This window comes from Tachyglossus aculeatus, chromosome X4, assembly GCF_015852505.1.
Source record: "Tachyglossus aculeatus isolate mTacAcu1 chromosome X4, mTacAcu1.pri, whole genome shotgun sequence".
Classification (NCBI taxonomy): Eukaryota; Metazoa; Chordata; class Mammalia; order Monotremata; family Tachyglossidae; genus Tachyglossus; species Tachyglossus aculeatus.
The window spans coordinates 59018139-59042462 of NC_052098.1; the positions used below are offsets into that span (position 1 = coordinate 59018139).

Genomic DNA, 24324 nt, shown 5'->3' on the forward strand with positions numbered 1-24324 from the left:
GCACTTTTTCTGAATGTCATTAGCATTTCCGCAGTGCTGATCCATTTTACTGGTTATCGCTCCCAACAAATTATCCACTTAAGTTACCACCGACCTGCAAGAGAATGGTAGAAAATTCTACTGTCGGTGTCCCAAAGCCAGAAGCCCACAACAGTTGAGAGCACCCTGCTGAAAAAGACAGGCCTGTGGAATATTGCTAAAATTTTTATTGGTGGTTTTCACTGAACCCTCAGAAAATCAAGTGATGAATCAACCGATGTTTTAGAGCTAAATCAATGAAAACCAATATCGGAGCCTGGAGCCTGCCTAAAGGCTGAGATTTTATTGTATCTTTCTTCGGGAAGCTCGGATCTGAGCTCCCTCTGCCTCTGTCAGCCTCCCATCGTATGTCCTTTTACTACAAGTGAAAGCAACTGATCCCCTACTAAGACGCATCTGCTACAAGTCCATATTACAACGGGGAAAAAAATGACACCTTCAACCATCTAAACCAATAAAGATTGGCTGATTTGGCTTGCCCCTGTTGCTACCAGGAAAGCAACCCACTGGGTTAAAGACTGGTGACATCTGCTAAAAAATGTCAAGAGTGCGGAGGAACAAAAACGTAATGAATCACTCTGGGTCCACAATACAACGAACGATGTACAGCAGACAGTCCCCTCTTGCTTGTTGAAACACAGAGGACGCAAAAACAATTTTAAGATTATTGAATATCAATTTTCTAGTTAGCGATCTTACTTAAGCGAGCATGCCCGCAAGTGCGGGTGTGAATATATCCCTTACGTATATTCTAGGAAAGGAGATGAACTGAAGAATAGAATAATTGAATCGAGATTTCTGTCATGCTGTTTCAGGCTTGAGGCCACTGTGGCTTTTTTTCTTTTCTGACCAAGGTTTTACTAACTCCCACGGGGTCATTTCTCCTCTCAATACATGTGTGTAAATCCCATTAGTGTCAACGGGAATTGTCCATGCCTATCACAGGGAAGAAGAAAAAAACCCGAGTTAAGGTGGGTTGCTTTCTTTGGAGCATGTTTGTGCTCCTGCAGATGCTGTCCCGCAAAAGCATTCAAAGCATTAGCGGGGGAATTCTCATCTTTTTAGTCCTATGAGACTTACTCAGGGTGAGAATCGGGACCCATCGTTTTAAAGATTAGGGGTGAAAGGACGATTCTGAACACAGAAATCAAACAAAGAGGAACTGAGTTGACCGGCCCAAACATTATTATTCCAAATTTACGAAGGCCAGATAGAAGACTCTCAGATGCCCTACACCTTCTCACTTTAGTAAAAAGCCCCTCCCACTGGGTGCTCTCTTTAAATGAATGGCTACTTTCATTTGCAATATTTTTACAAGCAGCAAAACTGAAAACGTGGAAATTCTACACTGACATTCTTCTTAACTATCAGTTTTCAAAGAAAGGAAATATTTTACCAAGGCTCTGGACCTTGTCCCTACATGTCCCAGTGCCTATAACCAGAAGTGGCAGGGTGCTGACAGATCCCCAAGATACTGCCTCTCCTACTTTAGCCTGTTATAGTGTACTCTCCCAAGCGCTTAGCACAACACTCTGCACACAACGAGCGCTCAATAAATACGACTGACCGACTGACTTGTGACCCTCTGGTATGATCAAACCACTGCATTGACACTCCAGCTGTCTCTAGAGAGAGTGGCCCCAAGTGTGCCTCTATCAAGCGCTTAGTACAGTGCTCTGCACACAGTAAGCGCTCAATAAATACGACTGAATGAATGTAGTTCCCAAGGCCCCCAAAGCAAACACTGCTTTTCAACCTGAGGAAGGACACAGCTCTCTGTATCCCACTCCTGTTTGCTTCCTTGTGTTCCGAAGGCAGCGACGAGGATGTCACAGTCTGCAGCCACGAGATCAACTGTGCCTGCCATTGCCTCCTTTTAAAAAACAGTGCCACCTTGTGCAACAGTTGAATGAACCTTTCCGTGAGAGCTTAGAGGCTGAACAGCTTTTTTTTTCTAACTAAATGTGAAGCATCCGAGATAGTTTATAATATATTAATGCATGCATTCGGCAGTGTCTCCTCTCACACTAGAGTGTCACTGCAGCCTCAGGGTGCATTTCACCTAACTGCTCAGGAAACAGCTTTCAAACAGGAAAGGAGACACCGTCCCTGAGGATGTATTAATATATGCAATCAAATAAAAGTGGGAGGTTGGTTTTTTTTTCAAGACGCAGCCTTTAATTTTACCCTGATGAGAAACTCCTTTAAACTGAAAAATCCACATTTTACATTCAAAAACAGAGGGGAGACATTTTTGCTAGGCCTTTGTAGTGTCCCAACCGTAATACTCGCATGACTGTGGAAACCTACAATGCCCGTCAGAGCTGTATAGAACTAAGAGTGGGCTCACTTCCAGAGCTTGAATGGGTGCATTACATGTGTAGGGTTAGAACAAAATAAAGATCCGGAGGAATCATTTGGTTTTTTACCTTCATCTCTTTTGCGTTTGTTGGTTTCTGCACTGGGGGATGTTATTCCCAGAATTCCGCTGATGGAGTAAGAGGACCCTGCAGAATCGGTGCTCACTGAGGACACTTGGGTCACAGACCCAGTGGACGCTGCAATAAATAAGTAACACTTATCTACAGAGAAGCACAACATTCATCTTCACTTGGCTCTTTGGTCTCACTTATCCTATCCATTTTAGACTTCCCAGGGAGACGAGTTGACTGAGGAAGTGCGAACAGTCAACTGTGTTTTCTGTGACAATGTGTACACACAAACTTCAGGCACTAGAGTCTCTCTGAGAGAACATCACCCATGACCTTGTTCCATTTTCTGTTCGGCTTTGTTCCCATCAATACCACCAAAATCCTATTTCCTCACATCGACTTTTTGCTTGGTTCATTAAAATCACAGACTGATACCGGGAATGTTCTCCCTTGATTCCGGTCGAATGAAAACTATTTGAGAAGTCATTCACCATAAAGTGCTGGGAGATCATCAGAAATGCAGGAGGATTTGCAAAGCCTAATGTTTTTTGTTTTTTTTTTTTCTTTGAGGATTACAATCTCTTTCTCTTAGATGGCTGGAAGGGGCAGTCTAAGCTCTCCATATGCTGGTTTGGGTTTTATTTCAAGGTTTCTGTGCTGCTGAGAGACCTAGAAGCAGAGCTTTTTGAGTTTTCCCAGAGAGCAGCACAGGATGAAATATGTTTTCATATATTTAGGGATTATGCTCACAACCTTCTCTTGGTAAAAGCACAGAGATCTCATGCAGCATGTTGAAGAGTCCCTGGCACACACACACACACACACAAAAAAAAAAATGCAAATAACCATGCTTCTCCCTAATACTGAAACTGGGAATAACATTTTTACTGAATTGATGAAGGATGTGTCCATTTGGTAGCTCATTTAACAAGACTGCAAACATTACAGAGCAGAGCACACATTTAAATTGGCTGCTCTTCTTTTGACAAATGAAGTTAACAGAATCAGTAATACTACTATAAAAAGAATAATTTATAGTAACTTAAAAAGTACATTTTGTAACAGTGAGACTGCTTAAATGAAACATTTCAGAGCCCCGGGATCCAGGATTTCACCATCTAAAGAAAATGCAGGAGTGGTATGACAATGCAATTATAAAATCCACCTTTGTCTCTTTCACCCAGGCAAAGCAAGTCTGAGGCCTGAATGATCTGGTTTGGAAATTCACCAGCTAATCACTTGCTAATTCAGCAGTCTGGTGCTGCGTAGGCCTGGTTTCTCGGGGAACTATCTTTTGCTCCAAATGCTGTCCCCCACAACATCAGAGACCCAGTGGAGTTCTCCAGCAGTTACTAGAAAATACTGTCCAGTGTTCCGATTACAACCCTTCCACCACCACCTGAGAAAACATGGACTAAAGGTGGTAGTGCTTTGACATCCTTAAGATGAAGGGGCAGCGTGGCCTGGTAGAAAGAGCCCAGCACCGGGAGTCAGATGACCTAGGCTCTAATCCTGGCTCTGCCACCTGCCTGCTGTGGGACCTTGGGCAAGTCACTTAACTTCTCTGTGCCTCAGTTTCCTCATCTGTAAAATGGGGATTAAATCCTCTTCCCTCCTGCTTAGACTGTGAGTCCCATGTGGGACAGGAACTGTAACCAACCTGATTATCTTGTATCTACCCCAGTGCTTAGTACAGTGCTTGACACGCAGTAAGCACTTAATAAATGCTACCATTGTTACTATTAATAAGAAAAACATGCTTAAGGGATTCCAAGTGTTGTTATTCATCTGAAAGTCCCCTGAACCGACTTTAAAACCTTCTACTGATTACCTTGCGACAGCCATGAGTTTAATCTTCCATATTCAATAAGTTGAAATAGAAGAAGCTACAACAGGAGTCTCAGAAAGAACTAGCCCTTAATCCTTCCAGGCAGATTGAGAAATTCTGCTAGTCTTCTATCCAAGTCTGCTCACATTGGTAACTGACTTTCTAATGAAAGTGCTGAGAAAAGAGAGTTTAAGAACTCAAGTATGCAGCCAATTAAGAGAAAGTTTATGAAATTTGTGTCACCCAGGAATAACTGAAAAAAGTTGGGCTGCCATCTTAGTTTGTTTTGTTTTTCCCCTACTTATGTAGAGTGGAAATTTTCAAAAAAGTCAGAATCCAAAAAAGTGAGCTTAGTGACCCAGGTGAATTTACAAAAACAGAAATTTTCTTTCTCAAATCTTTAGAGGGAGGACAAGCCTGGAATATAAAAGATTGGCAGGAAGAATGGGCTCCGTCCTATAACCTCATTCATTAATTAAGTGTTAATTGGTGTGCAGCTGTCTTGACCCACACACCACTGAAACACATCAAGAGTCCATCACCCTTCACCGAATGCAGTTGGTCTGCATCTAAATTAGATCGGAACAAGGAAGAAAGAAGAAAAAAGTTTGGAAAGTTTCTCTACCTCTTCACTCAAGACTGCTAGTGCGCAAAGAATCGTGGAAGGGCTGGTTGATAGAAGAAAAAAAACACATTCAAAACTACTTACTGACTAATGATGCAGAAAATGTTATGAATAAGTATCCCTTTCTTGATTTATTACTTTAATTATCTGACATTCTATAGACCCCCATTAGTGGGAGGGTTTTTTTTTTGGCTTAGATTTCAATTTTCTGTCTCATGGTGAAAGCTATTTATCATAATAATCAGTAAAATTCAAAACCTTTTAGCAGTATTTATAAAATTCATTTACCATGTTCAGCCCTTGGAGAATGACAAAGAAGGCGCATTAGTACGTGGGCTGAAGTGTTTTATGCAGAATTATCTGCCCATAAGAATGATTAAAAGTTCTTTAGAATGGTTTGATTCCATTATATTTTTGTATTTTTTTTAAAAAAAAGTTTTTCTTACCTATGCTGTGACTGGAGGCTGGGACCTGCTGATTAGGCGGCTGTTGCACCTTTGTCCGAATGATCCTGAATGCAATTGGAAAGAAACAAGAGTAGAAAATAGATCACTGGCTCAGGTAAACAACCCGAGGAGGTAAAAGCGCCAGAAATTGTTCATCGATGAATAGCTTAGTCACAAATCGATGCCCTTTTCCCATGCTTGCCCTCTAAGGATGACAAAAGAATGGGGGCAGATAGACTAAGATTCGACCCAATAGTAGAGATCATTTTTAAATCAATTAGAGGATGTTGATATTCACTAAGTTGAGGGGAAAACCACAAGCTTTTCTTTCCCAAAAAGGGCAAATGTGTTTCATTCAAAATAAGCACTGTGGTGACAGCCAGGGGACCGATATGATGCGCTATGAAAGGGGATAATGTGTTTTCCCATGACCTTCCTTGAGAGCCTGAGGTCCTTGAAAGACCTTTGCGGTTCTGAGCTGAGCCAATAATGGGACTTCAGTCTGTGTGAGGTTGGAGGTATCAAGCTGGGAACTAGTGAGTGATTACTTGATGCTACACCATTCTCAAAATATGCCTGATTTGTTTTTTACATTGTGTGGCGTTGGCTTATTCTAGGATGGCTCCCTCTTAGTAATAAAGTAACAAGAAGAAGAAGAATTGTATTCATTAAGCTCTAACTATGTGCCAACCAAAAAGCTTTACTATTATCCAGTTTCTTAGATCCTGAGAACAGAGGCAGGCTTCCCTTACAGAAGAATTTCTCTTCAAACTTCCAAATTGCCATCTTGGAAATCAGCAAGCCAAAGTTTCTGTGAGTATCTGTTTTGGCGAGCACAGATAGTGTGGTGTATCTAACCCTCCTTTGTCTTGAAATCACAATGGGAGAGCAAGATCACAATTTCTTAATTTTGACAGACTCCTGAGCCCCCTCTGGAGATCCTCAGGTACTTCCCTAGTTTTCCACAGAGTGAAATCCAGGGGCATGATATTAATCCAAAGGAAAGAGCCCGGGTTTGGGAGTCAGAGGTCGTGGGTTCTAATCCCAACTCCACCACTTATCGGCTGGGTGACTTTGGGCAAATCATTTAACTTCGCTGTGCCTCAGTAACCTTATCTGTCAAATGGGGATTAAGACTGTGAGCCCCACGAAGGACAACATTGCATCTACCCCAGGGTTTAGGACATTGGTTGGCTCATAGTAAGTGCTTAACAAATACCATCATTATTATTATTATTATCTCAAGGATAGTGGTTACTCTGTGGAAGGCACAGCAGTCCTAAATGAGCAGATAGACCAAAGAGTGCTCTCAACTGGCATTCACTCGCAATAGCTTTCTGCTATATTTGTCGCCTTTATTCCTGCGAAGTACTGAAGGGGAAAAATAACTCGCTGGGCAGGATCTTTGCCCTGGTCTTTGCATTGGAATTGAATGGATTGGAGTATGCAGGTCTGACATTCTAAGTGGCAAGCATTATCCTTTGTATACAGTGAGGAGCACTTGAATTTTTTTTAGAAACCAAATTGAAGGTGTTAATGATAGTTGTAATAATAGGAAAATGAGTTTTCTTCCCAAATATTTCCACATGAAACAGTATTTCTAGAGTAGTCCCCATTAGTCTTGACGGAAACACATGGAATGCAGTGGTCACAGAGGTATTATTTGGGAATGAAAGACGATGCTGGGTAGGATTCATTCATTCATTCAGTTGTATTTATTGAGCGCTTGCTGTGTGCAGAGCACTGTACTAATCGCTAGGGAGAGTACAATATAACAATAAACACACACACTCCCTCCCAGGTTCTGTACAAACACCAAAGAAACAGAGGCCCTTCACTAAAGACATGCCATGAACATTGAAAGACTAGTCAATTTCAAATCTAACAGACGAGAATTAAACCTTCCAGGTTCTTTGGCTACTCATAAACTTTTATATTTATTCCACTGTTTTTGTTTTCAGGGAATGGAAAAGCATATTAAGAAAACTTGTCCTAGAAAGGCATCTCAGAAAATTAAAAAAAGGAGTTTCCAGGATTGCTTAGGGGGAGTTGAAGGGGCATGGCCTGAGAGTAAGAAGAAGAAAAAAAAGAGCCTGTCAACAGAACTGGAAGAAAGTTACAACGAAATCAGCTCTGAGTTGGATCTGGATTCATCAAGGTAAGGGAGCAGAGAAATGGAAGGAAAGTCTGAATGCAAGTGAGGGCGGCGGGGGGGAGAAAGGGGGGAGGGGGTGAAGGGGTGCCATCAGAGAGAGTACTTTGGCTGGACCAGGGAACAAGGAAAATCATTTTGGCAAAAGCTAGACAACACTTGTCTGCTGTGCAGCCTTGGGCAAATCACTTTACTTCTCTGTGCCTCAGATCCCTCATCTGTAAAATGAGGGTTCGATACCCGTGAGCCCCATGTGGATCAGGGACCGGGTCCGACCTGATAATCTTGCATCTACCCAGAGCTCAGTACAGTGCTTGGCACAAATATCACAATTAGTACCGTTATTATTATTATTATTATTATTATTATTATTATTATTATTATTATTATTAGGAAATCCATCGGAAGTCAATGAGATTTTTACCTTCGTTCACACAACAGAATTGGGCCCGATGATAACTATAGCTATTCCTTGGGAGGGAAAAAAATCCAAAGTTCAGAAGATTGGAAAGTAGCACTAAAAAAGTGGTTTGTTTCAAAAACACTAAACGAATAAAGGAAACGGTCCACCACTCCTATAATCCCAGGGTTGCATTCTTGTAGCGCTCACCCATTCCAATGCCGCGACATGTGTACAAGCAATTTTGTCCAATAACGCAGCACGTCTAGCCCAGACAGGCTCACATTTTCAGAAGAACATTCCCTAATTCCTTAACACCATTCTATCCAAAATGCGTAATGAAAGCACACGTCTTTGTTATGATGTTTGTTTAGCACTTACCATGAGCCAGGCATTGTGCTAGCCCTGGCAATGTACTCAGCGCTGAGGTAGATACGAGCTAATCACATTGAACACAGTCCCTGTCCCACATGGGGCTCGCAATCTTACTCTCCATTATACAGGTAAGGTAACTGAGGCCCAGAGAAGTGAAGTGACTTGCCCAAGGTCACACAGCAGACAAATGGCAGAGTCAGGATTAGAATTCGGGTCCTCTAACTCCCAGGCCTGGGATCTCTCCGCTAGGTCACACTGCTTCACATTATGTGTACTTGGCACTGTTATCCCAAATATCATTGCAAAGATGCTTTCCCATTCCCTACTTTCAGTCAATCGTATTTATCGAGCGCTTACTGTGTGCAGAGCACTGTACTAAGTGCTTGGGAAGTACAAGTTGGCAACATATAGAGACGGTCCCTACCCAACAACGGGCTCACAGTCAGAAGGGGGAGACAGAGAACAAAACCAAATATATTAACCAAATAAAATAAATAGAATAGTAAATATGTACAGGAGATCCAGAGCTAGAGAAAGAGGACGCCTATGGGAAAGAATTTCACATGAGAATGACAGAGCTAAATGGCTGTGATTGAGTAAAAGTCAGCCACTAACAACTATGGGATTCAGACAGAGGTGGCTACATGATCACAGACCAAGGGTCATTACTCATCTATCCATTTTCTTCACCTCCTCAAACAGTAACTGTGGCCTGAAGCATCAGAAAATGACTGAAAACTAAGCCAGGCCAAGAAGAAGGAGACATTTTTTGTTGCAAATGTGGTGGTTGAAACATTTTCATTTTAAATCAGGCTTTTTAGAGCAACAACAGGAAACTCTCAAGGTGCTACAGATACTGACACCATATAAAGTTTGCTATATTGGTTCACATTTTCAGCAGCAGGTATTAGGGACCTGAATGACCACTTAGCTACTCAATGCTAGAGACTGAAAAATAAATTTTCCTGGTTGATATACAACTATGAAAAAAACATCTTTTCTCATATGAACGTTGCAAAATCTTGAATGGCATATAAAAAGTGGATTATTGTTTAAGAATCACACCACCACGTCATCCTTTCTGTAGCGAGATATATCTATGCCTGCCCCCAGAAAAAGAGTGTACAGAGGAGTGTTAAACTCTTTATCATATGGGGTAGAGAGATCAAATGCTTTCTTTAACAGGTGGCCCAAGTACCTAAATTAGCTTGTTAATATATTTGATCCCACCCGGGCCTATAGGTATTAGAGTTTGGCAAGTCAACCTGAATTGAAATAGATTAAATTCTTAATATTTACTATCCTGTCCAATTAAAACCTGTGTATTTTCTGCCAGTGTTAGTACAGCACCCTGCCCAGAGTAAGCGCTTAGTAAACACTATCAGTATTACCAGAAGTCTATTGTTTAGCAACATTAACATATAACCTGTAAAGATGATACTAAATGCATTAATCCCAGTTTTTCCCAATATGTTCACAATATATCAGGAAAACATTGTACTTCACGTGTACTTCACGTCACATCACCACTCCCTCCGCCACCCCCACTCTTTTATTTTTTTAGGCATTCTAACAAAGAACATTACCCAACCTGGAAGTAATCTACTTTAGTTAGTGATGAATCCAACCTAGTGCTATGAAGGCCTGCACCACAAAGGCCCTTCTCGCTCCCAAAGACTAGGGCAGGTCAGACTAGGGAAGAGCAAGGAGAGATTTGTTCTTTGGAGGCTGAGCTAGGCTGCACCTGAAGGAAGCCTGGTCAGTTCCACAGGGCTGGCCCTCTTGGGCAGGGAATGTGTCTGTTTATTGCTCTGTTGTACTTTCCCAAGCTCTGCACACAATAAGTGCTCAATAAATACGATTGAATGAATATTTATGTCTACTCTGAGAGAGGCCTGAGTGGGTCCAGGAATCCAAAACTTAAATCCCCCTCAAAGGGGATCTAAATAGCAGGTTCATTCATTCGTTCAATCGGATTTATTGAGCGCTTACTGTGTGCAGAGCGCTTGGGAAAGACAATTCAGCAATAAAGACAGACAATCCCTGTCCACGCCAGGCTTACAGTCTAGAAGGGGGAAGACAGACATCAAAACAAGTAGCGATACTTAGAAATATGGTCTCAGATCCAACTCGGCCTCCTGGGGAGATCTCCAGATCTGGGATCCCTGTGCCAGACCCATACTTTCAGGGCTGGGCCCAAACTGAATTGCCTTCATGGGAATGGAAGAAGGCAAAATCCCAAAGGGCTTCTGCACCAAGACAGTCCCTTGCTGTTAGACTTCTGAGTTCCGGTACCTTGGACTCAGTTGATTAGCCTTCTCCACAACTCGTTTCTCCTTCTTGCTAGCCAATGGCCATTAAAGGTAGGAAATGGCAGTCAGCATTCAATTTTCTAACCTCCTGAACTCCTCTTCAATATACTCAGCTGAATTCATGATCTAGCTTTTGATTATCAAATGCTTGTTGGAAGACATTTCAAATATTTGGGCCCTTAATGTTCCTGAAAGCTTAGCAATGTCATCACCTCAAAACTGGGACCAAACTAATAAGACGATAAGCTAGGCCAGCTTTGCAAAGCGGTCACCCCTCTGTGTATTGCTATCCAGAAGCTACAGCAGACTCTCGACTCTCTATTTTACGTCTCTGATCTCTATTAAGGGGGATCAGATTCCTACTACTATTAGAGAATTCCTAGTTCCAGATTCCTACTTCCTACTAGAGAAGCAGCGTGGCTTAGTGGAAAGAGCACGGGCTTGGGCGTCAGAGGTCATGGGTTCTAATCCTGGCTCCACCACTTGTCAGCTGTGTGACTTTGGGCAAGTCACAACTTCTCTGTGCCTCAGTTACCTCGTCTGAAAATAAGGATTAAGACTGTGAGCTGCCCGTGGGACAACCTGATTACCTTGTATCTACCCCAGTGCTTAGCACAGTGCTTGGTACATAATAAGCACTTAACAAATACCATTATTATTACTAGCATTTTCTCTTCTTCCTCATCCTGCTCCGTCTTCTGCTCATCCTTCTCCTCCTTTTTATCCTCCTCCTCGTCCTCTTCCTTTTGGGGAAGCAGCATGGCCTAGTGGAAAGAGCCCGGGCCTGGAGTCACAGGATCTGGGTTCTTAGCCCGGCTCTGCCTCTTACCTGCTGGGTGACCTTGGGCAAGTCCCTTCAGGTCTCTGTGCTTCAGTTTCCTCATCTGTAAAATGAGGATTCAATTCCTGCCCCCCTCCTACTTAGACTGTGAACCCCATGGGGAACAGGGACTGTGTCCAACCTGATCAATCTGTATTTACTCCAGTGCTTAAAACAGTGCTCGGCACATAGTAAGCACTTAACAAATAGAGAAGCAGCGTGGCTCAGTGGAAAGAGCCCGGGCTTTGGAGTCAGAGGTCATGTGTTCAAATCCCGGCTCCGCCAACTGTCAGCTGTGTGACTTTGAGCAAGTCACTTCACTTCTCTGTGCCTCAGTTACCTCATCTGTAAAATGGGGATTAAGACTGTGAGCCCCTCGTGGGACAACTTGATCAACTTGTAACCTCCCCAGCACTTAGAACAGTGCTTTGCACATTGTGAGTGCTTAATAAATGCCGTCATCATCATCATCATCATCATCATTATTATAATTAATAATTAATCATTATTAGCAGGGACTCACATGCTGAGAAGGTAAGAAGTGGAACAAAGAGCCATAATTCTAACCCCGGTAGTACTGCCATTCTTCTAAAATGGCATCTGTAAGAGCATGTGAAAAACGTGCACACTGGTAGAAATTTTTAGGGGCCAAATACATTTTTGAACCTATTGGCCAGGATGACATCGCTTGCTTGTAGCTGCAAAATAGCTGCTTTGACATTAGCTGGCTGTGGGCAGGGAATGTGTCTGTTTATTAATAATAATAATAATAATAATAATAATGACATTTATTAAGCATTTACTATGTGCAAAGCACTGTTTTAAGCGCTGGGGAGGTTACAAGGTGATCAGGTTGTCCCACGGGGGGCTCATAGTCTTAATCCCCATTTTACCGATGAGGGAACTGAGGCACAGAGAAGTTAAGTGACTTGCCCAGTTTATTGTTATATTGTAGTCTCCCAAGTGCTTAGTACAGTGCTTTGCACACAGTAAGCGCTCAATACCTACAATTGAATGAATGAATTTGCAATATTCTATGCATTTGAGCTGAACTACCCAGGCAGGACCCAGATTAAAAGCCCTGCCTAAATCTGTTCTACTTAAACCTGCTCTGGCGAGCATTAAGCCTCCCTCTAAAGAAGTTTCCCATTAAGTGTGGATTTTTCTGGTCCTCTCCGGTCCCTCAACCTGAAGCCGTGCCAGGGTTGAAAGCCCCATGGATTGTGGCGGAAGGAAGAACTGACCTGGGAGCGGCAGTATCAGACCCAGTGGCCAGCCCCCCGCAAGATACACTCCTAACCAGTTTCGAAGAGGCGGCTACCCTTGGGGCCCTGCTCATCCCACACTCCCACCTGAAAAGAAGCTTTTCTGCTTTTTGATTCCTCAGGCAGGACGCAGAATGGGTCACGCATCATGAATCGTGGCAGTGAATGTCTCCAGCTGGTGTTTGGGGGGGGCCTTGACTGGGAAACCACCTCTCTTTTCCCTTACCATTTTGATCTGGGGAGGTGAGGGTTTTTCTGTCACTTTGCACGTGGCATGGGGACTAGCTCTTTCGATCACTGAGCCCAGAGTTTAAATTGTGCATGTCTCAGAGTCTAGCTCAGCATTTTTGCCCCTAGCTTTCCTCCTATCCTTTGGTCAGGAGTCAGGAGAATTCAGTCAATCCTCAGCTGGCCTGGAGGAGCGGGATACCTGATATTTTCTCCTCATTAAGGCCTGATCTGGTCCCCGTGAGACGTCTAGATGGAAAAGCCCCACCAACATACGAACACCAGGGGTGGTCTTTGTTCAGAAAGCCCAGACTGAAGCATCAGAGCGGGTTGTGGTACGTGTCTGAGTCGGACAGTCAGAGACACTGATAGAAGCTTAACAGACGCCTGCTCATCATCCTTCTCTTCCTGAACCCTGTACCCTCTCCAGCCCCCAGAAGGAAACACACTCATCTGAAGGGAAGAGAACCAAGCTTTTGCATTTTTACTAGCTGTTCTCTTTTCAATGCCCCTCCCCCTCCCGCCCAAACAAGAAAATGAGTGTGGCACTTGGAGCTATTACACAGGAAAACCCGCCTACACCCAACTGGATGGGCCCACAGATTCTCTCCCTCCTCCATTCCATTATTCCATTTGTACATTCCAACCATCTGCTCCCTTGTCCCCCCCTTCCCCCTCCCCCCCCCACACAAAAAAAATCACAGTCTTTACCTGTTAATTGAACTGACACTGGGTACAGTGTCATTGTCACATACTCTCTCGGCTAGGAGTCTATCCCTGATTTCCCAGGCAAACATGGTGGGATTTTGGCGTTTATATTCTGCAATTTTTTCTACAACTTTGGGCGTGGCGACCTTTGGTTTTGATCCCCCAATCACTCCAGGTTTAATACTTCCGGTCTCATAGTACCTGCAATCAAAATGGGGAAGATACGTTTTGATTATGAGGAATTTACAGCAATTAAACAAAGTTAATTTGGCCTACAACAATATAATATTACAAAGAGAAACTATGAAAATCATTGGAGACAAATGATCCTTCCCTGTTATGGTATGGTATGGAATGAAATTCCTTTTCACCAGTAGAATTTTATTCCTGTAACAGATTAACTTGCATTAACTGAAATTGTACCATAATGTAAAATATATTTTTCCCAAGTAGCAAGACGATAGACACGGTATAAAGATTAAAAGTGTGCTGGGGTCCCAAATGAACTAGATATGTATGTTATTAATCAGAAATAGTGGCAACAATAAAAACAAATTGCAATGGAGAAGAGTTCGTGCAGTGAACCCTCCTAGGGCAATTCCTTCATTTAATGTGAACAGAGGGATCATAGTTTTATAGTTAAATGACATTCAGGTGAAGGAATATAGTAAAATAAATTTTCAACTTAACCATTAAATCACATTTTGTGATTTGCCTCTCTTATCTTAAAGATCACAAAGTTGTATTTTGCTGGTTTTCCGTGAGAATTTTTTTCTGCTCTTGACTTTTTTAATTGAAACAACATTTAAGAAATGATTAATTTTTTTTAATGACCCAAGTCCTGCCTGCTGGGTATTGAGAGAAAGTTCCATATGAAAATCCCACAGTAAGGTGAACTGTAACACGATCGGTCGTGTTTCTCTACCAAACAGATCAGCAGAACACCTCACAGTTGAAAACCCAACTTCTCGAATCACGTTCTGATAAGTATTAGAGTGTTCAGAAGGCCACCCCCAAAAGTTGAATTGACGCTGAGTTGACAGTAAGGCGGGGTTGATCCGCGGATCGAAGGCACGGTATTGGCTTCTGCCAAATGTTACACAACTGCTGTGTGAGCTTGGGCAAGTCACTTAGCTTCTCTGTGCCTCAGTTACCACATCTCTAAAATGAGGATTAGGTCTGTGAACCCCATGTGGGACATGGACTGTGTCCAACCTGATTAGCTTGCATCTACCCCAGCGTTTAGAGTAGAGTGCCTGGCACGTAGTAGGCGCTTAACAAATATCATTTGTAAAACAAAAAACAAACTCTTCAGATTGAGAGCCAAGGTAAAGTCCCTACGGAATACAGATCCCAACATGCCGTCCACCCAACTTACTCCACGGGCTGCACCTCAGTCAGTACTGGAGAGGAAAGCAGACGGGATCGATTGGACACAGGCATCAGGCTCTTGTTAAAATGCCATTGTTACTCTCAAATGAGCAAAGTTGGAACTCTACTTGCCCTCGCATTAAGACCTTCCAGATGGATCAGCTAGCGTCTTTTGGCACTACAACCACCTTCTGCCTAATGTTGCACTCTTCCAGGTTTTCAGTGATATGACCGGCTGGGTTAAATGACCACAGTGGAGAACTCCTTGCTCAAAGGGTTTTAGGTCTGAGGTTGCTTTTTCACAGGCGATTCTAATTAGAGTGTCGTTTTATCCACTGTGATTATTAGCTGTGAAAATAATGAGCTATGAAATTCCAATTTATTGTTGACAACTTAAATGACAAAGCTCCAGAGCAGCGTTCAGCTTCATAATGCAAATACAGTTAATGACAAATCTATTGAAATTTTGAAGAGCTAAAAGAGTTAAACAGAATTAGTGATCTGTAAGGTAATGGTTTACATGTTTCGTCTACAGGGCTGCTGAGGGAAAATTGTTAATAAACCTGGCGTGACAACCCCGCCATCCAGACAGGATGGGCCCTGGTCACTCGAGGAAACCCTAAGAAGTGGGGCTTAAGAAGGATCCAAATATCTAGAAAATAGTGATCCTCCCAGGGTCCTCCTAAGGGAGCAAAAGAGGGAAAGAGGAAGATTCTTCCTGTGTTTTCTCTTGATTTTTTTAGTACGCCCCTCGGAGAATCACAATTTTCTTCATATTTGAACCCTTCTTCAGCTTGTGCCTCGACCGGCATAACAATGCCCATCTCCAGAAATTCCCCATAATCCGTGGCCACATTTGCATGGAGCAAGCATCTTTTCTGAAGGGAACTTTTCCCAGGTAAAATCAGGTTTGGACCCTAAACTGCTCAGGATGAGCCTAACGTTAACAGGGTTTATGCCAGGACGGACGTTTTTGGAGCCTCAGGTGATTAGTCCCAGTTCTACCACTTGCCTGCTGGTTGATCTTGAGCCAATCATTTTAACTTCTCTGGGTCTCAGTTTCCTCATCTGTAAAATGAGGATTCGATTCCTGTTCTCTCTCCCCGTTAGACTGTGAACCCTATGTAGAATAGGGACTTTGTCTAATTGAACTGTATCTACCCCCCATGCTTAAGAAAGTGCTTGGCACATAAATGCTTAAGAAATATTATTATCGTTATTATTATTATTAATAGTCCTAGCCTGCACTCAGCAGGTTCACTTGATTGACAAAGAACATTTGGGGTTTTTCCACACCCCCCCACACTTAGCCTCCTTTTTCCTGCCTGTCATGAGCATTCAGACGGCTAGCAATGGGGTGGAGAAAGCACAAAGAGTACCCGCAACGCCCCAGGAAGCAGCTGCCAATCCATTAGGAGGTATACACAAGGATGCACTCACTCTCTTGGCAAAAATGTCCTATTTGCCCGAGCTCCACCCAATATTTTTCAGCCACACTGTGTTAAATTGGAACAAAAAGGATTAGTAGCAAATCCCCATATCGTTAGCTAGCTAACAAGTCAGATACCATTAAGAGAGAGGCCGAACCTAAGGAACTTCTTCAATTGGCCATTGGGTTTGACTTCTGCAGATATGACCTAGGTTTTGTGTCTGGACTTTCAGATCGGTTAACAGAGTAAAAAGGACTATTAAAGATACAGAAACACTGTTATTAGAGTGGGCTTTCCAAAGAGACACATTGTCACTGGCAACGTTCCATTTGGAAATGGATATTTTCTCTAGAACTATTAGAAACCAATGCCCCTTTAACTGGGGAGAATCTTTATAACCAAGAAATGTCTGGAAACTAAAAGTGGTCAAAGTACCACAGACTCACAGCACTCCCCCGCACCCCACCCCCCAACTGAAAGCACCATCAGGAACATCAATTCTCAAATATCATCTAAAGGGCTAGTTTTCCATCATAAGTGGAAAACGGAGAGAAAAAACTGAAAAATGTGAATTATCAGCATGCCTGATGCCATGTAAAGTCATTAGAACGTATGCTTTTCATATCTAAAAACTAGGCAAAGAGCCAACTAAGTTTGAAAGTCAAAACCCCATTTTTCTGAATCTAAATAATCTGGAGAATCAAAATCAATAATGATAATATCTGTCCTTTTTACACTGTTTTCAGCAACTCCAGATGCTGAAAACTATTTTCAAATAGCAAACAAGTCACAAGAGTGACTGGTTAACAAATCCAGTGTTACATTTTGGACCAACGAAGCATTTACTTCCCAAAAGAATGACAAATGTAAAAGAGGATCATGAGTAAGTTGGTGAAAACAGCCTTTGTAGATTTGACTGTTAAAAATGGAATGTCCTTTCGAAAATCAGAGTAACTTTCACCGAATGACTCAACTTTTGGAATTTCCACGTGGCAGTGGATGACACATAGATGTGTCTCCTGGTTCATCACTGATCAGGTGGAGGAAATTCACAAGGGCTTACTACTTGTGGGTTCTTCAGAATTATGTGCCAGACATTTGGAAAACAAGCATTTTTTCACTTCTCCCCATGTCTGACTCACAATACACTCATGTGTGGTTTGTAAGGTCCCTCGCCTACTCGGGCAAAAGGCGCTGGCAATTCTTAGAACGTTTTCATTTCCTAGTATATATTTGTCATCCTTTTCTCGGGAAGTATTGCTTTCTGTCAATACTATGAAAATGAAGTGAATCCGGGTCTCCCTTTACCTGCCGAGAATTTTGCTGACACAGCCATGGCTGACCCTCAGTTGTCGGGAGATGTCACACGGTCTCACACCTTGATGGGCAAGTTCCACAATTCTCTGGCGGACAACATCAGGGAGCGGGCGGCCGTTGACAAAAACACCCCCTAACTGATTCACTCCTCCATGTCCTGGAACACATTGGAAAAGAAAAAAATAAAAAAAAGAAGCAGGAAAAGAAATGGTTTGGTCATATGACTGATATTTACAAACCACGGTCCTATGTCACCCTCCCACCCCCAGCAATCCCACCGCTGAGATGTCATCTACACTTTTTTAAACAAGATTTTCAATGTTTTTGTCTACATGGTTCTTCCCACTAACAAGAAATTCCAATATTTTCTTAGTTTAAAAGTCTTCTTAGAGGATTCTCTACAGGCTCTGAGTCTGGACATACAGGGAGCCTTTGGAAGAAGAGGAAGGGATTTTCTTTATACCATTCAATTTTATTCCATCGTCATTTACTATAAATTAGTTTTGCTGCATTTTTTCGAATACCTGGAAATAATGCTTAAGTTAGTAAAGGGGGCCGGGGAGGGTGGGGGGAAGAATAAAAATTTGGGCGAATGTTTTTAGCCCTTGTAATTTACAGTGGCCTTTGCAGAAGGATATTGTGCTCCCACAAATGAAATGAAATGCCATATAGGTCCAGTATATTATTCTTTCCTAGCAGATTTGTGCTGTTCACCTTTAGCAAGGTGAAACATATATTTGGTTTGAAACCGGGACCGAGTTAGATGAAGAGCAACTAACTACATAGCACCAATGAACATACAGAAATCTTATATAGCAACTGGGAAAATATTATTAACCTTAAAGCTGTTAATTATCCAAACAACATACATTACAGAGGGGTGAAATTGACACCAAATTGGAGCCGTTGCTAGCACTGCTACAGGAGTAATAAGGAAATTTCTTCATTTACAGACTATTTAAATTTCTTCATTTACAGACTGATGGGCTGTTTGAAGAGTCAAAGGAGATAAAAAAAAATCCACAGTAATATAAAACCATTTCATCATTAATCAACTGCTGTCCAACCTGCTAGACATCTTCCAAACTTTCAGAGCACATCATGAACAACTCTAAAATATTTTGATTCCTAAGCTTCTTCCAAGTGAAAAGGCAGTAGCCATTCGGTGACTGATATGAAGTGTTTCCAGTTGAATCTTTTCAACCTAAACGTGGCTTGGGAAGCTTTCAACTCATGCTATTTCTCCCAGAAAAGCACACAGAAAACGCCTCCCGAGGAATCTCAGCCTGATCCTTTTTTCAAGGCTGCCACATTTTCATTTTGGAAATGCATCTTTTTGTTGGAAAACTCTGCCAAGCCAAGGAATCCCGCCCACCCTCCCCCCCCCAAAAAAAAAAAATTGCCGTAAGCATATTTTAAAACTAGAAAGCAATTCCACAGCTCAGCTTGAACAAAAATACTCTTCTAGCCCTCGTGGTCATTCTAGTTTAGATAGTTTTGTTCGAGGACATCGATGGTAAAGCAAAACAAAATGCAGAACAAACCCCGTAGAAAGTAACAGAAGAGCTGAGAGTAAATCCTCGAAAGAAACATTTCAGATGAATTGGGTGAAATCTGCAACGTCCAGCAAATAGTGGTTTGCCCAGAAAATGAAGCCGTTTAAAAAACGAGAAAAGGTTCTGAACCGTAGGGAATTGTTGCTCTTTCAAACTAGCTGGCCATCATGGTTATACTTCGGAATGTTCTCCTCTAAAGAAAATCACTCAGAGGAATTTGAAAAAGAATGATTCTGAGTCGGCCATTCATTTGGAATTACATTCCCTATTGATGCCTTAAGTACCTGGCTCGGTGGCAGTGAAAGCCTGAACTTCCTCGTAACTTTAGGGCCATGCATCCAGCCCGAACATTTAATAATAATAATAATAATAATAATAATAATAATAATAATAATTTATGGTATTTGTTAAGTGCTTACTATGTGCCAAGCACTGTTCTAAGCGCTGGGGTAGATACAAAGGAATCAGGTTGTCCCACTTGGGGATCCCAGGCTTAATTCCCATTTTACAGATGAGGTAAAGAGGCACAGAGAAGTTAAGCGGCTTGCCCAAGGTCACACAGCAGACAAGTGGCAGAACTCACGTCCTCCGACTCCCAAGCCTGTGCTCTTTCCACTAAGCCATGCTGAGAAAGACTCCGCTACTAAGAACATTCCCTTGAGAATTGGATTGAGGGCAACGTGAAACCAGCTTTTCTGGTCATCTAAGGAAAGTTGCAAAGGTCAGAACGCTTTGGGCTTACTTTTCGGGGGAAGATTTGTAAAGGAGAAAGGACGAAGATCGAAAGGCAGAGGGCCAGGGACAGAAGCAGCCTTGATCTTGCCTCTGTACCTTTCGCTTAACTGCCCCTCTATTGGGAACATGGATCTTTCTCGGAACATCTCTGCCGCTGGTTAGTTTCGATTGAGCAAATGTGTGCGCCCCATCAAAGGCCCAGAGCTGACTTTTCCTGGCTGGAACTGTGGCGTCTCACGGGGGCTTTGGGGGGAGGGGGCGGGGAAGAGAAGAGAGTACCTTCTTTGGCCTGGAATTATAGAGAGCCGAGTCTCCCCAGGACCTCAATTATCCTGGTTCGGAAGGTTGAACGGGAAAACCTCTTGGCCCAAGGTTTCGGGAGAGAAGGGACTCGCCTCCTCCGGCTTTTGGGGGGGGGGGGGGCGGGGAAAGGGGGACCCCTCTGGAGACTGGAAAGCATTCAAATCCGCAGTGACCGGCCACGGGGGGCTCCTTCATCATCATCATCATCAATCGTATTTATTGAGCGCTTACTGTGTGCAGAGCACTGTACTAAGCGCTTGGGAAGTACAAGTTGGCAACATACAACAGCAACAACAAGTTGGCTCCTTCGGCTTCCTGAAGTCTGTGAACCAGGTTGGGGGGTCTTGGACCCCTCACCCCCCCCCGCCCCCACGGCTTAATGGCTAGAGCCCGGGCCTGGGAGAAATAAGGTCGTCGGTTCTAATCCCGGCTCTGCCACTTGTCTGCTGTGTGACCTTAGGCAAGTCACTTCATTTCCCTGAGCCTCAGTGACCTCATCTGCAAAATGGGGATTGAGCCTGTGAGCCCCACGTGGGACGGGGAATGTGTCCAACCCAAGTTGCTTGTTTACCCCAGCGCTCAGTACAGTGCCTGGCACATGGTAAGCGCTTAACAAATACCACAATTATTATTATTGCCCCGGAGCAACGCCCGGTCTGCGAAGAGCAATGTCTGTAAGTCCGTCTGTAAGCCCGGCTCACTGACTGATTTATCCAGAGGAAAGGCAACGGCCCGGCCTGGAGCCTGGGGCGCGGAGAGAGTGGTTTCAGCTCCCCGGGCCACGGGGCGTTGACTAGAAGTACCGGGTGTTTTGTAAACCCGAGCTCACTTGTTTTGAATGAAAACGGATCTCCTCCTCCCCGCCTCCCCCCCCCCCCCCCCCAACCACCAGCCTTCGTTCTGCTTCAGGCCTGGAGGACCTGACCGAGAGATCCCACTCCAGGCTCCCCGTCCTGTTCTCTGGCGTTGGGAAAGTCACTTAACTTCTCTGTGCCTCAGTTTCCTCATCTGTAAAATGGGGATGGAGACTGTGAGCCCTATGAGGGACAGGGACTGTGTCCAACCTGATTACCTGGTACCTACCCCAGTGCTTAGAACACATAGTAAGCGCTGAGTAAATACCACCGCGTCTGCTGTGTGACTTCGGGCAAGTCACTTAACTTCTCTGATCCTCAGTTCCCTCATCTATAAAATGGGGGTGAAGACTGTGAGCCCCACGTGGGACAACCTGATCACCTTGTATCCCCCCAGCGCTTAGAACAGTGCTTTGCACATAGTAAGCGCTTAACAAATACCATCATCATGATTATTCTCTCCATCCTCTTGCCTCCTGTCCTGCTCTCCTCTTCATACTCTTGCTCTCCTCTCCCTGCCCCACTCCCTCCTCAGCAATGCCTTCCGGGTCGAGGGGGAGGTCAAGCCAGCCCAAGAGGCCTCAGCTCTCTCCAAAGCCTCTGCAAACCCTTTTTCTGAGCGGCGTGCGGAACAAACTAGCCAAAGATAAGTTTGTGGCGAGTTCACGGAAGCCTAGGGCTAGGGAGCTGCTGTCTTCTGTTGTTACCTCGGTCAAGCCGCTTAATTTCCCTGTGCCTCAGTTCCCTCATCTGTAAAATGGGGATTAAGATTGGGAGCCCCACGTGGGACAACCTGATTCCCTTGCATCTCCCCCAGAGCCTAGAACAGTGCTTGGCGCATAGAAAGCGCTTGACAAGTACCATCATCACTATTATTATTCTGACCAGAAACTTCGGCCATGGACTTGGATAAGGAGAAACCAGTCAAACCCACACACGCACTCACGGAACATTTGATGTATGGCTTGGCTAAGCAGGGGGAATACAGGTTGATGAACTGAATTGCCAGAGGAATCATATCGGTACATTGAAAGTACCCAGCTATCTCGGGATGGGATGGGACGGGACGGGGGGAGGCCGCCTCGAGAGAGCTGCTCCGAGGAAATAATAACAATTAAAATAATAATTACGGTGTTTGCTAAGCGCTTACTATGTGCCAAGCACTGTTCAAAGCGCTGAAGAACAATTCAGCGGTACTGCCTTATATAGGTTTGTCAGAGGACTGAATTCAATCAGCCTCGAAGGGATTCAGGGGAGATTTGGTGAGGAGACGGAGAACCTCCGTCGTCTGTGTGATTACTTTGCATTTTAAGCGACTTCCAAGCAGGGATCTTGGAGGGGTTTTGTTTGTTTTTTTCTTTGTTTGTAAAGCGAATAGTGCGCAGCCAGGTTTTATGGGGTATTCACTTGATACATTGCAATCGATTAAAGCCAAGGAAGTGGGAAGAGTTCCCATTCAGTGGGAGCTAGACGTTGACTTCTCTAGCCGGGTGTGCTCAGGACAGTCTCCCTATATACCTGGCCAAGGAAATCCATACCGAAAAAAAAAAAATGGGGGCTCCAGATCTTAGTACCGGCTAGTAACGCACGAATTCAGATTTGACTGACTTCTTCCTGGCTTCTTTGCTCGAATGGCTAGGGATGCCGGGCTATAAATTCCAGTTGACTCAGCACAGTCTTACTTTAAGCATTTCTGTCTGTCTCTCGCTCTTTATTCGTGTGTGTGTGTGTGTGTGTGTGTGTGTGTGTGTGTGTGTGTACACACGCACTGTATACCCACACGCACATTTATAATCGCTATGACTTTACCCTGAGCCCTACCAACCCTAGGTCCCAACCAATCAAACAGATAGAATAAGAAAGAAAGGAGAAATGTTTCTTGTTATTGACGAGGCCATCTCTTTAGGAGGAGGGACAGGGGTGGGAGGAGGAGACACCAGCGGGAAATAGATTTCCTGCGGCCCGGGATCTAAGTTTGAAAAAGTTATTCGGGACCTGTCTTTAGCTAGGTCCAAACCCTCCCAATCTAAGAGGTTCTGAGAATTCTGGGGCTGTAAACTCCCCGCGGGCACAGCCAAATGCAGTACTGAGAAGCTGAATAAGGTGGCAAGTCCTGACAAAATTTCTTGAGGTGGTCGAGAGAGACCACTGGCTCTTAACCTTGAAACTGAAGAATAAACTAGCAGACGTGAATTAAAGCTCTTGTTTGAGTAATCTGGGCCCCTTCAGATACTATCCTCTCCAGGGAAAAGGTGCCTTGATCGCATTCTGGGTTCACATAAAGTATGTCATTAATTTTTTTAACTAACAAACGTGCAAATAAAAGTCCATCTTGCCTCTGGGTCACATCCCCAGGTACAGGTGCACATTGCTAGCATCACCAAATAAACCCAACGAGAAAGAGATGATTGAGAGGTTGGTAGACAGAATGAAAGAGGAAGAGAGAGATTACAGTCACACACTGGAATGTTTGTTCCCACCTGTAAATATCTTATTTTTCTGATGACAAAGTGACAACACAATATAAGGGGGGGGGGGCCGCGGGGGGAAAAGAGATAAAGCTTTTCCCACTATACCAATAATGAAGTTACCAAAGTCTCTTGTTACCCCCACCTCAAAAAGCAAAGAATGGGAAGAGTCAAACTCTCCGTCAAGAGTTTAAAACAACCCTTCTTTGAAGATAAATTAGATTGCTCGAGATTCCTCATGAGTTGCTATTCTATTTAAAGAATCACCACTTTTTCTTTGGAGTATTTCTGCGGGCGATTCCAACTCTATCCTATTCGCTGACTGACAAGGATTCTCCCTCGCAGGAGTCAAAAACCACGTTCATCTACCCTGAGCCCCAGTAGCACAGTATCGAGAAAGTAAACTTGAAGCAAAGACTTCATAGATCATCATAAGCGGGAGAACTTTGACTAACTTGACCACGGGAAAGAGAAAATCATTTGAATTCACTTTACTCGGCAAAACCCAGAGAATCCCACTGGGTTGAGAAATGAAAGCACGAACTTGTCCTGTGGCTTCTGTTTTACTGAGACAGAGCGATGCTTTCCACTACTACTTTGACTATACTAGTTTTTAGTTTTTATAAAACGTTGACTTTCCCCTTTCGTTCCCTTAAATTC

At 43.6% G+C, this 24324-nt stretch overlaps 1 protein-coding gene across 2 annotated transcripts in view; it reads right to left on the reverse strand.

The window, feature by feature from the left end:
- The window catches only part of PAX5 (paired box 5), a 262740-nt gene that overhangs the window by 236484 nt on the left and 1932 nt on the right, over nucleotides 1-24324 (reverse strand). Inside the window, exons 2-7 of one of the 2 annotated variants that reach the window (XM_038769884.1) lie at nucleotides 17740-17910; nucleotides 13634-13831; nucleotides 5401-5435; nucleotides 3652-3691; nucleotides 2760-2782; nucleotides 2469-2597 (exon numbers count right to left, since the gene is read on the reverse strand). In XM_038769884.1, coding sequence (XP_038625812.1) covers nucleotides 2469-2597; nucleotides 2760-2782; nucleotides 3652-3691; nucleotides 5401-5435; nucleotides 13634-13831; nucleotides 17740-17910 — 596 coding nt within the window. Of the gene's footprint in view, nucleotides 1-2468; nucleotides 2598-2759; nucleotides 2783-3651; nucleotides 3692-5370; nucleotides 5436-13633; nucleotides 13832-17739; nucleotides 17911-24324 lie in introns of both variants that reach the window. The other variant, XM_038769883.1, reaches the window with a different exon arrangement.